The sequence below is a fragment of the Oryzias latipes genome, chromosome 14 (genome assembly GCF_002234675.1).
Source record: "Oryzias latipes chromosome 14, ASM223467v1".
In the NCBI taxonomy this organism is placed as follows: Eukaryota; Metazoa; Chordata; class Actinopteri; order Beloniformes; family Adrianichthyidae; genus Oryzias; species Oryzias latipes.
In genome coordinates, this window is record NC_019872.2 from 25,113,798 (window position 1) to 25,127,711 (window position 13,914).

Genomic DNA, 13,914 nt, shown 5'->3' on the forward strand with positions numbered 1-13,914 from the left:
AATTCCGTGCAAAGCAGAAGATGTTTCTGTCCTTTTTTGTGTTTATTAAACAGGAATAAAAGTTAAAAGAAAATGCTTCCAGTCAAAGTTACCAGCCTGTCAATTGTAGATATATGTGGCATAAATATCCTTCAGAAAGTCTTCTAAAATCTCGTGTACACCTGCGTAAATTAAATTTTGGGTTTTTAAAGAAATCCTAACCTCCTGGCGGCGTTGGGGCTGAATCCCGACAGCTTTGTTCAGGCTCAAAGGTGTGGAGGAGCGATAAGGTAGGAAAAGTATTCACTCGTGACCTTGAGGACTTCGGAGAAGTGTCGGCTACACATTTAGGGCAGAAAGCTGCGATTATGAAGAAGGAGGAGGTCCCGCCAGACGGAGACTTAATTGTATCCCCCTCCCTCCTCTCCTCCTGGCTGCTGCTGCTGACTAAACCCTCCGTCGACGCTCCACTTGCCTTCAGTTCTGGATACAGCTAAGACATGGCTTTCTTTCCAAGAGCCTTTTTGCTGCTTTTTCACATCCTGCTGGTCCGGAGCGGTGAGTCAAATCTCAAATAAAAGCGACTCTTTCTGTTTCTAAATTAAAAAAAGTCAAATTCCGCCATAAAGTTTGATGGAAGATGTGCCATTAGGCGTAAAATGTACAAAACTCCCAAAAGTGCTTTTTCACTTCAATTTCGTGCGTCAACAACATCAAACTAAAATGCTCTAACGCTTGTTTTTCCAGCTTATTCCCTTTATTTTTTTGCTGGCTCGAGTTAAAACTCCCGCAGATCTCAACTACTAAAAGGTGCAATTAATTACTGCGTAATTGAAGCCGCTAATTAACTGCGCATTCTTGAATCCAAAACATGAGAACGCGCGCGCGGGCGCCTGCATGTCAGGGGTGTTTTAAAGGATTTTGAGACCTCGTGAAGCAAAGTCTGGAGAAGTTCTTAAAGCTGCAGAAAACCGCCGGCTTTGAGAGCATCCAGAACCCACCGCGGACCTGCATCATGTGGACCCGCAGGGTTTCCATCCGGAGCAGACTTGAGAGTCCGCAGAAATGCCGGAGTGCCTGAAGCATTGTGATTTTGACTCAAACAATAACACAAGTGTGACGAAGGAGCAGGTTTTTACGCCCCTCACTGCGCAACCCTGTGAGATTCAGTCAGTAGTTTACCTTCAGATCAGATGAGGGAAAAGGAAAAAGTTAATTCATCCAGAAACTATTAAGATTCATCTTGTTTGTGCCATACAGTTTTTCTCTCATAACCAATTTCTAAAATCCTTTTTTTGTGTATTTAATCTGCACACAGTGAAACTATTCACAAGTTTCCCACATCAGTCCAAGGTCAGGAGTGGAGGTGCTTTGTTTTGTCTGAACTGACAACACTCCAAGGAGGGAAAGTGTGAAAACTGTTTACCTCTGAATTTAGAATCTAATCAAAGACATTGAATATTTTACTTATTTTTAAATCTTTTCACTCTGAGCATACTTTTCACCTTTTTTTTAATCTTTATTTGTATTTATTTTTGTCATTGTTCGCGGTTTTGTAGATGCACATCCAAATTTTATGAGTTGCAGTTTTATTCACTTTTTGTTTAAGCCCCGGAGGAATGATACTTTTAACAAATTGACCTACATTTTAGAAGAGTAGACGGGAGTGTTTTTTTTATCATCAAAGGTGAGTTCCTTCGTGGGTGCCTCCCTTCAGAAGTTAAGTGGGCAGGGTCAGCTGGGTGGTGGCTCTGGAGTTTGATCCGGGACTCCCAGGAGGGATTATATGTCCTCAGCTGGCCAAGCACCAGCTGGGGCTTCTGCAGAAGGAGGGATGTTTCTGGAGATATTTTGCATACATTTATGTTACATTTACTGAGAAAATGTGTGCAAACACAAAGGATGATGTAAAAAACAAAGAAGTTCTTCTGGAAAATCTTATACAATCATTTGTATTAACTGAGGCTGCAACCTGACCTCACATTTCATTGGATTTTTGGTGGCTTTTGAACGGATGTCTGCTTTGTGCAAACTTTTCGATTGGTGGTTTTGTCCACAAACTGACATCTGAGTTGAATAACCTTGTTTTGTTTTTTTCTTGTGAACAACAAAGTTGCTTTGGAAAGACAAAAGTTGGAACTTAAAAGGTCTTCGCATCTTTTGCCCAAAGTTTGCCCAATTTATCATGTAATAACATATTAAGGGATTTTAAGGAAATGCTACTTTTGTTGGATTTGATTCATTCTGGTGACGTTTGGGAATATACTGAACGTGAAAGCATTTTAGATCATTCCTTAGCAGGTGAATGGGTGAGATTGAATATTATTTATCCACAAAGTGTCATTTTATTTTGTGTTTATTTTTTATATTTGTTCAATCCTTTGAGGATTTCTGAGAAAATGGGTTCACCACAGTAGCTTATTGTTGACAAAAGAGTGTCAACAAGGAAAAAAAGAAAGGTGAGGTCAGCCATAATGTTGGTTCAGAGAGCTGGAGATGGCAAAGTTGAAGATGTTGAGTTTCTCTTTGCGAGTGATGAGGATGGATAGGATCAGGTATGAACACATCAGAGGTACTGATAATGATAGATGTCTTGGAGATGAATGCAGAAATTTTGAGATGGTTTGAACATGTTAACAAGAGAAAAAAGGATTATGTTGGTAGAAAAATGCTGAATTTGGGGCTACCAGGAAAGAGGAAGACCAAGGGGAAGAAGGACAAGAGGGTGTGAGTGAGGAGGATACACAGTGAAAGCTTTTTTTGTTTTTAATGTTGGAATTTCCAATGTTATTAATAAAACTTTAACTTTTGATCACTTTACATTAAACATAGTAGTTTTTGGAAAAACTGTGTTTGAGGGAATTTAAAGACCCACGTCAATGAAATTGGTGATTTTGGCATTTTTAACACATTCTTGTAGCATTTTTCTGATATGTAGAAAATTTAGCTCAAAATAGCATTTTTTTGAATAATTCTTTGTTCAGATTGTTAGCAATTCAGAAATTATGCTCATTATTTATTATTTTTAAACAGCAAATATGTCACAGATTTCCCGAAGTAAAACCCTAATAAATCACATTATTTTAAGAAGATTTATGAATCCACTGTGTTCTGAAGATAAAAACTTGGATGGTTGGTAAAAAAATTAATTAAAATATTATTTTTTTTGCATGAACAATTGTTCAAACTCAATGCATTGTGGGCTATATTCACTGATCTAGTGAGCATCAAGAATGCTGGATTTTGGAATTGCAGTTTCAGACACCCCGGAAAAATGGCGAACAAACTGGAGTGCACTACATGGTGAATAGTAAAGGAATTCTGACACAACCTATTTGTTACATAGAAAATACACTGGGGGGGTCACAAGCTTTGCTTCGTTTTGATGCATATACTTGTAGACGACTACATCCATTTGAGCTCTCTGTGATAGGGAAGGGAAGGGAAGTGGAGCAGGGTTGCTACGCCAATAAAAGACCACTGGGATTGCGTTTAAAATGGCTAAAAAGATGATCGGAGTGGGTCTTTTCAGATGAATCCACGTCCGAGTCGTGTCAAATCACAAATCAAAGGGATTCTTGAACAGGTGAGTTGATGTGAACTCGTTTCAGGATTTTGGCTGTAGGTCAGAACACCTCCTGCGTGTGTACTTGTAAGGACTATTCTCAATTGGCTCCCAATTGACTTACCTGGTTAAATAAAGGTTAAATGGGAGAGTAATGAAAGATAAGTTACCTTCTTTCCACTCTGTTAAGCATCTCACAAAAGGGCAAAACTCACTCCCTTTATCCTTCTTTTTCAATGAGACCCCCTGTTTTTTACCCTTCAACCTGGTCTTAATTGGGTTACGACTTTTTAATCTTCATCTCCCGTTGCCTCCTCTGGAGACGGAGTAAGCTGTCTGTTTTCGGATTAGGTCTTGGTGGTGGGGGGCACACCCAAAGACCCAAGACCCTGTAAATCAGCCTGTGTCTAAACTGACCCACTCCCTAATGGACCTTGAAGGGCACTTACTTAAATACAATTTGTGACTAAAAGCATTTCTCCTGCATGAAAATGAAGCCATCCTCTGGATGAAAAGAAGCCCAAACATGGAGCTTGGTTGATGTATTTTTTTTTACACAAACCTGTATTGATTTCAGAGTCCAGTGCTCATCAGCATGATGCTCCCGTTGTGCTACAAGAATGGCTGAGTGAAGCATGTGGCGTGGGGTTGCAGTAAATCTAAGGCATGGCAAACCTTTTACTGTGACATTTACTGAACAGAAAGTAGACACAGTGGATGGCCCCGCCTGATTCATGCCATGATGAAATAGTCCTAACAAAACAAGCCCTCATCCTTCATTGCTGCAAGATCAGACAGTTACTGGCAGCCCTCGCTTTGCCCAAGTCAACCCAAAGCAACAGTTAAGTCTGTTAGGTCAATATCAGTGAAACTGCAAACATTTCTGATTAGTTTAAATGACTGTTTTAAAGGCTCAAACATGGACAGAACTCTGTATTGACAACATAGCTAAAGCTGCAGGATATTTTCAACAATGAAAACTGGTTCAAGTCCCACTCCAATCATCGTCTGATCTATCTTAGAAGCAGTCCCAGTGTTTTTTTCAAAGTTGGTTGTTGGCGCAGAGTAAGCCTGCCTCCCCCTTTGTTTGCACTCTCTAGTATTCCTCCTACTCGTATTGTGCTTCATTGGTGTCAAAATGACTAAACTGAGGGGAGAATACAGACGGATGGAAACATTTTACGACCTTCCTTTATAGTGAGAGGGACAAATGTATTTTGTTTGGTGAAAACAGATTAGAGTTTCTCTTAGACACTTTCTTTGGACACATAGGGTTGAATTTGCTCCTTCAAGTGGGTTTGTTTGTGCTGCATCACAACGCAAAACCACTGACCCACTAAACAGGTTTTGGGATGAGCCTGGGTTGGACCCACAGTGGAATTCAGACTGGCCCAGTGAGAACAGTAGCAGTGCAATGATTAGCGCGTGAAGACCACCAGGGCTGTTTTCATTCAGACGTAACAGCACACTAGGGATACGTTACTTAACCAGTTCTTTTCTTCATCTCATTTTATATCCCTCATTTAAAATCTATTTTAAAAAAATCATGACTTTTCCTCTTTTTTTTTTTTTTTTTTAGCTTAGCTTTACTTCTGAGAAATGTTGTTGTTTTGTTTTGAGATAGCTGCATGCCACCATGGATTTGAGGTAAAACATAAACGGCCTCTGTTTAAAGAAAAGTTTTTTTTATGTCTCAAAAGAAAAAAAAGTATTGCATTTGTTGTTTACATGTACTTTTTCTTTCAATATTCCAAACCACAGAGGATTATCTCTCCATTTTCAGATTAAAAAACAAAAACATCCACAGGCTAATCTAGATTTCACACAGAAACTACAAAATGTAATTGCATTTTGTAGTTTCATTACCGCTCTGATGGATGAAAACTTTTCTGATTGTGACCAAAGTCATTTAAACCCTTTGCATGAGGTCCAAACGGTGGAGCAAGCTTTAAGAGTCGTCAGGAACACACACAATATTTTTTCCTTCACCACCTTAATACCTGTGTTCTGCAACCTCAGGTGCGTAAAATCCTGCAGACTGCTTTTACAAAGATTTAAGGTAGGAGCTCTCAGGATTTCGGTAATAGGATGCAACTTGTGCAACAAGTCCAGTCGTGAAATTTCTACTGTACTAAATATTTTCCTGTCAGCTGTTTTTGTAACAAAAGGGAAGGGATTGGGAACGACAGCAGCTCAACCACAAAGCGTTACACCATCTTAATGCTAGATGCTGAGGAGCATGGAGCACAAAGGTCTCCAACTTTCTGCAGAGTCAGCCAGTACTGACATCCACGCTTCAGATTGCATCTTTAAATGCACCCATGTAGTCCTGATTATAGCCAAGGGGGTTGGTGGAGCTCAATTTGGGGGAAAAGCATCACCAGTGGGTCAAAGTTTATAATTAATATACATTTCTATGTTTTAGTATTAGTTATTAATTAGCTAAAATAAGATCAATAACTTTTAAAAAATGTTCTATAAAGGTTTATAAAGACATTGGTTGTGTGGAAAAAGTAACCTGAGAATGTTTTGTCTGCGGTTTTTCTTCTTTTCCTGAAATGTTGGGCTTCTTGTTTTTGTGGTTGAGATAGGAAGACGTGTTTTTGGAAACTGCAGAGTGGTAGCTCAAATAAAAGGAGTCATAAGGTATTCCTGTAAAAGATTTTGTTTGTGGCTGCATGCCTGGGAATGCCGGCACCACTGCTGGGCTTGTCTGCATGCTGCAGGAAGCGTGCAGCTGTTGGCTGCAGTTGTTCGCGTGGGATTAGTGCTTTATTCTGAGTGATAGCCACTCTTGAGAGCCATATAATCTGGATGCATTGGCTCATTGTTTTCATTAAGGAGAGTGTACTGTTTGATCCCTGTTTTATTTTAATGGACTCTTGCTGCAGCGTAAAGTGGATGTAAGCTAATTCAGCCGATGCATTGAGAACTATTGAACAACATCCTATATCTTAAATTAATTTCATGTCCTAAACAGAGTAGTGATCTTTTGTTTACATGTATTTAGCTGTTTACTGGACCCACAGCTCTGCAGAAATTATGTCTTAAAAAACAACAGTTTCTGTTTTAAATTTTGTCTGAAAACGGCATAACCTTAATCAAAATAAAAGTTTTGAAATAAATCAAACAATGATTGGAGTGGGTCTTTAAAAAGCAATGACTATTTGTCCTTAAATTAAGTGTAGGTTTTAAAGAAAGTTTTGCTTTGTTTCGTCGAGGTTGGTAAAAATATTCATGCACCCACAAGGCATGCTCGGTTTCTAAGGTCATAAAAGAGACTAAAACGATTGGTTGCTTATAGCTGCTCAAAACTGAAACCTGTCAAACCGAGACAAAAGTGGTTCTCTTTTTTTTTTTGTCTGTTGTTTTGCTATGTGCTTTAGAGCTGTTGCATGCCCTGAAGATCCAAGACTTGTTTGAGGAAATCAAAGTTGCATTTTTCTGGCTGGCGGGAGGAGAACTGACAGCCGCCCTTAAGCCTAAATTGAAAAGCTTTCACGGACCTCGTCTTGCATGTGTTGTGCGGGGTTGACGTCTGAGTGGGATTTTATACCCAACAGCTGCCTCTGTAGTTTGATCTCCAGCCTTCTGGGAGGGAATTTCTCTTGTATTGACTACCTTTCTGGTGCAGAAGAGCTGCCCTAAACATCCCTGACTTGTGTGTTATTCAAAGCACGCCATTAAGTCTGTGAAAAATTCCAAGCTGAACCACCTATGATCTGTGTAAGTGCTGGAGGCAGTTGTTATTGCAAACCCGATCAAGAAGAGGAGTGAAGTAAATTAGAGCGCATAAGTGCCTCAACAGTGAACAAAATGTTCCCCCAAAATTAAATATTTTAGACGTTTTTTGAATTAAAGCAGTGCTTTGAGGTTTGTGTTGCTGTTTTTTTGCACTGCTGGCATCCATTTACCTTTACTTTTTTAGTATTCTTCTACATTATGGACTCCAAAATATTAAATATTTTATTATGTAAGTCTGTTCAGCTTGCATTGCTGTGAAACAGTTGAGTCTGCGGGTGGATATTTTGGTCTGCCGTTCTTCATCACTGTCCTTAGGTTTGAGTAAGTTCGACTTACTTCCACTACTAAAAGTTGTGACGCACTCTGCACTGCATAAACAGCCCCCCCTAGAAATAAAAAATTCTAAAATGATTCTTTGTTGTTTTCTTTAGATCAACCTGGTGTTGTTTCGTAATTTAAAAAAAAAAGCTTAAAGTCTTATTAAATAAAGGTAAAATAAATGACATTACTAACTTTTGCTCTTCCCATGACTTGCAGAAAACCCAATGATATCATTTTCTGCTTAATATGTCACTGGTGGATTATTCCAACATTTTTAAGAGGGGCGAATGTGTTTTTTGTACGAATGGGGACACCACTAAAATGTGCATGTTAACATAAACATAATGATTTTGTTTGTAAAATGTTTGTTTTACAAGTGGAGATAGAATTTGGAGTCACACTTAAATGCAAAAAAACAACATTTTTTTTCAAGGATTTTGTTCATATGTAGTAATAAAGTGTGGGAACAGGCAAGACATTCAATAAATGAGTGTTTTAGATGCACTTTTAAAACATTTAAAAGATAAATATCCGTAATTTCTACAATAAATTATGTATACATTGTTTTTATTTCAGTAAAATATAATTCTGACTAAAATTGTTACTGAAGTTTAGAGGTGGAAATGTCCCTCTTTTGGGGGAATCGTCAGTGTCTGTTTTGGTTTATTGGCAAAATTTCATTAAAGAGCAAACCAATTTTGTTATGTTTTCTGAATAACCAATCTTCAAGTGTTGCATATTGTAAATAATGTTTAGTCTGATTGAAAAAATGATATGGTAATTGAATGGGGCTCTTCTTTTTAAACAGACATTCATTAGTTGAAGTTCGGGCTTCAGCAGATTTGCCAGTTTGTCTCCAAACTCTGCCCAAGCAAAACTGGCCATCTGCACATGATGCCCCTTCATTTTTAGAAGGCCCATCTGTGGGACACATGGCATTCTCCTGGGCCACAAGCCAAGCCTCGGAAGGAGTCCCATTAATGCCAGAGGGACAGACAAAAAACCTCCAGTGAGAAGCTGTTTCTTCCTCTTCTCCCCCACTTCTCTCACTTTTTGGTTTGCAAACAGAGCTTAACGCAGCAGCTGCACACACCTGACGCCCAAGAGATCCACACGGCACGTTCAGCAATGGCTGAAACCAGCAGCAGCTCACGTTACAGAGAAATCGTAAACCACAGAGGAGGGTTTTCCCGCCTTTTCTGAGCTCACAAAGTGTCTCACACGCTCTTCTCTCATCCCTCTCCGACTATTTTTTCAATAGAGCAGTGGACGCAGCCTGGGAATATTTACTTTGCAGTTGTTGTCAATAGTTCTCTCTGTAATGGAGGGGTGCAAACATGAAAGGGTGGGATTAAGTCCAGTGTGTGTTTTCACACCAAAGCCAAGCTTAGCATCCCAAATCGGGTTAGTTTTGAACTAAAGTTGATTGCTAAGTGTTAAGTTTGAGTAAATTATGCTTTGCTTAGAAAACTAAGAATCCCCACAGTTAGGTTTTTTGGAGATTCACAGGGTATGCATAGTTTATTCTTTATTTTTATTAAAGTCTACATTTTTAAAGCTGATTCAGCAGATTTACTCTCCTGAAGTTGTGCAGTAAAAGGTGATATAAACATAATAATGATCACGTTTTGGCATCAACCCTGGTGTAAAATAAAGGTGTTTTATTTTGTTTTTTTAACCTTTTTTGTAAATTATTTGTTTCAGGTCAAACATGCCGTATATTTATAGTAAATATAGAATTAAACTCAGGCTTCCCGCATCATACGTCTGACTTTACCACCATAAGAAAAAGTTTTAGTTTAGCAGATAAGGGCTGCATGATATGAGGAAAACTTGTGATTTTCAATATTAATGATCAATATTGCAATGACGATATAACTTCCAATAAGGGAACAAATGGCAAAACAACTGAATACATAATTTCCATTTCACTGCAACAGTTTAATTTAAATAAAAGTTAATAAAACTTAAATTACACTCCAAATGACCCTTGTCTAACATCAAAGGGGTCCACCCGATTGGCCAGTTTTGAGTTGGCCTATTTTAATCAAACACTTTAGAAATCTGTTTTATAGTTGTTTTGAAGTCTTGCATTTTAAAGTAAGTCTTTATTTTAATAAAGTCTCACTCCGATCCTCTTTTGTTATGTTGTAAAAGCATTCGCAGTGGTCATTTTCTAGGACATAGTTTGTGCAACGTGGCAGGAGTTTATCTGTCATTTACCGTGGAAGTAAGCCTCCACTGATATCCCATCATGCCTTTGTTTAAACTCTCTCCCACTAGCCCTTCACAACCCCACACTGACATTAGCGGAGCGACAACAATGGCAAGAAATATTGGTGCTACCCAGCCTCACAGTTTTGAGCTAGACGCCAGCTCAGATGAGGAAAATGAAGACTTGAATGTGTCCATTTGCCTGCTAGTGGAGAATGTAGCCAAGAGGGGGCCCAAATCAGAATGGAGCAGGGATACTTTGCCTTGCTCAGTTCAGTTCTGCGTCACAACGTTTAGCTTTTTCAAACGGCGTTTTTTTCCCCTGCTCCTGATTCATCACGATTTGAACAAAGAAATACACAGACATGCAGTTTTAATCTTTCAATTATTTTATATATGAGAAAATACTATGTTAAAAACACAAGTTTTGTCACAGTTGGCCTTTAAACAAAGGATAGGTAGGAAGCTCTCAAACCACCTTGCAGGTCTTTAAGCATGTGAAATGTGATCGTAGGTTTATGTCATTGGTTTTGAAGGTTACACTTACCTTTTCTTTTAATGAATATGAGATACATTTCCTGCCAGAACAATGAAGATGCCATGGACCTTCCTCAGTATTTGCTTGGGGCCTCCCCAAAGGTCGTGTCATTGTCCCGAGGAATGCCAGCCTCTCTGATTTCTTTTGTTCGAGGGGCTCATGTCAACCTGCCAAATGATGCAATGTGTCAGTGTCACGTCCAGAATGCCTGAAGAGGCTGCAAAAGTACATTTGCCACAGTCATACCCCCCCACTAGACTAAAGGTGCAAAGTGATATCAGGAGCACCTATGATGGAAGTAACAAAATCGTTCAACAGCAGGTTTTGTGCGTTTTATTTCTTAGCATTTAAAGGTAAAGGAGCAGAAAAGGGATGAAGTGCGGCAAGAAATTTTTTTTTTAAATTTAGCCTATTTTTCTTAGAAAAACCATCAATTAAATACTATTGGCGTCTAGTAAAAATATTTTAAAATTATATACCTTTTGGTGTTAATACAAATTTAGCTTATAGATAATGCATTAATAATATAGTTAAAGTTACCTTTTTATTCAACAGCAATTTAGTAGAAATGTCATTAAGTTATCGCTGTAAACTTTAATGGTTAAACTTGAATCAAACACAACAAATTCTCAGGTTCAAATCAATCGCAATTTAGAATTTGCCATGTCAATTCATCCAATCATGAGTACAAGATTAACTTTTTTTAAATAAATTTAAGTTATTTGTGTGGCGAAAACTGCTAGTTATTTATTGGTATTGGATGCAAACAAAAGATAATGTAATACATCTAATAAAAAAAAATATTGAATTGAGTTTAATTGATGATTTGGCAGTAATAAAATCATATTCAGAAATGTCGATAGTTGAATAAGAATCATCAGTTGTGAGGGACTTTGCGTCCTGGAGTGTGGCATGGTTCCAGCTGCCTGCCACATACACTTCCATCCATGTCTGTTCATTTAAAATCTCTTTGAATCCAGCTTGACTTTGATGGTGAGAAAACATCTCCGCGTTCAGCTTGTGCATGTGCACATGAATATTCATGAGAACCTCAGGGCTAACCACACCCTGTTTCATGGTGTTTGCCTCTTGCTAATGGGCTGTGTGGTGCCATGTGTGTGCCATGCATCTGACATGGTTGTTGTTATTTTTTCCTTCCTACTTTCTATAGACTTTACGCTGCAACAGAGCGGCTCTAAATTTCAAACAGCTTTAGTACTTTTAATATATATTTTAAATGTTTTTAGATGGTAAAATCTTACATTAGTTTCAACTAAAACAACTTCCAGATAGTGTGTTTTCTTTGCAAACATACTCCAAGTGGACTCTATCACGAACGCTGCAGAGTGGAGTCGTGTGTCATTACTGTCGATAAAATGTCCCCACTCCAGAGGCTCAACAATTAGCGGTGTCAAATTACATGCATCAAGTAGCTCTTTTACCCCCTCTGCGAATTTATGGGCAATGATAATTATTTTTGTGCTGCCGGGTGTTCAGTTGGTAGTTTCAGGACATTTATAAGGAAGATTCCCCAGAGAGCTGATCTCTTTGTTTAAGTGTCCCCTCAGGAGCGACTAGAGAGGCAGAAAATGAGCCGGCTGAGGAAAACAAACAACAGCAACTGTTGGTTGGACAGCGGAATTCGCCTGGAAAATTTGCAGCCTGTTGGTAATTCTGCATCTTTGTGGCTCAGGAGTATCTGTTGAATGGGTATATATTTTGAAGAACCACATCAAACCCACCTACTCATTCCCTCCCCATTGCTGAGAGCTCTCTGTTTACACGCTCTCCTGCTAGCTTACAGCTCCTCACACTTATCCAGCCATACAGTAATGAGCCAGATTCCAGCTCAAAGGAGGGAAAACAAAGACATACATGGATCTATTTGTCTGCAAGTATATGCCTCAGAATAGAGCGGAGCAGGGAGCTTGTGGCCCACTGTTACAAATGAGCTCTTTTTTCAAACTGCATTTTTTTCAATTTATGACTATTTGATTAAAGAAATACTCAGAAATACAATTATGGGCCTAATTTATTTATTTTTTATAAATCCTCTCCATATTTAGAAAAAGAAATGCCACAAAAACAAGTTCAGAACATCAAAAACACAATTTTCTTCGGAGTGGGTCTTTGAAAATTAAGAATTCAAATAATGTTAAAGGACAAAAACTAGCAGCTGAACTACAAGTTTGTAGGAAAGCAGTACCCTTTTTATGTTTTTATTTTTTAATGTTGTAGGTGTTGTTAATTCCTGCCATCCAAAATTAACAGACGAATATTTAAAATAAACGTTAAACACTGTTAAATATTTAAAATAAACTTAAAATTCTAAAAATTCAATGTGCAAGTTTCTTCCTACTTATAGTTGTACTTGGAATATTTTTTTAAATAAATTTCTTAACATTAATATACTTGATATTTTATTTATTCCACAATGGGGAAATTATTCTCTGCATTTTGACCCTTCTCCTGGGGGGAGCAGTGAGCTGCAGACTAGCCATGCTTGGGGGGCGACAGCTGGCTGGGGAGAGCGGGGTTCAATCCGCCAACCCTTTAGTTGTTGGACGACCTGCTCCACTGCCTGAGCTAATCTGCCGCCCAAACAAGTGGATACAAATACTTGAGCGTACAAATACTTTAGAACAGTCATCCTACCATTACTTTAAAACAACTATTAGAGACAGAACAAGCAAACAATGGACTGTCGGTTAGCGTGTGCTCGTGATCTTTATGTGTTAACTCTTTGATCTAGCCTATCCTTTGAAGACAATAAGGTCACCGAAAACTCACTTTAGAAGTAGAAGTAGTTAGAGAGCAGGTAGAGACAAGAAGTTGTCCTGAACCAATCAAAAAATGGCAAAATTTTGAATTTTTTTGTTTTTTAATACACGGCAAAATCTGAATCTTAAGAAAAACATGTCTTAGACACTAGTATTTTTTCCTTATATAAGAATTATGGGCAATACCTTCTCCTTACCTCATGGGCAGATTTTTTTACTTATTTAAAAGAAAACATTTCAAATTTTAATAATTTTGTACCTATTTTTCAGGGGCTTATTTTTTACAGTGTAGAGTATGTGTGTTCCAAGTAACAAAGGCTTTATTTGACAAGAAAAAAAATGCACATGGTCTTTTGCAGTGGTCTGCTACCTGAGGCTACAGGGCCACATGTGGCATTTGTACTCTTCCATTGTGGCTCTCTAGTAAAAAAAAAAATCAAAAATCAAAAGATGTCACATTCAAAGGTATCAAAGCCAAAAGTAAGTAATAAAGTAAAGTATACCAACTCAAACTTTATTTATCTTATTCACAAACGGTTAAAGGACAGTACGTGTCAGTCTGCGAGGTTCTGACTACGGTAGCCGTAATCCTCCCAACAATTCATCTAACTCTTCTGCTTCATAGTTGAACAAAGTTGAACTTAAACATTTTAGCAGAATTTTGTATACAGTGTACCACAGGAAGGCAATTGGAGGTCATCAAGCTCAACCAGTATCCACACTTAAGGCACACCAGATTATAGGGCAAAGTTGCAATTTTTGAACAATTTCAA

The 13,914-nt window shown here is 38.3% G+C and overlaps 1 protein-coding gene across 1 annotated transcript in view; it reads left to right on the forward strand.

Moving 5' to 3' along the window:
- Positions 1-377: 377 nt before the first annotated feature.
- LOC101163511 (cell surface glycoprotein MUC18) overlaps positions 378-13,914 on the forward strand; it is a 67,010-nt gene continuing 53,473 nt past the window's right edge. The window contains exon 1 of the mRNA XM_023962439.1: positions 378-537. Within this exon, the coding sequence (XP_023818207.1) occupies positions 480-537 (58 nt within the window). The 5' untranslated portion in view covers positions 378-479. The remainder of the gene's footprint in view (positions 538-13,914) is intronic.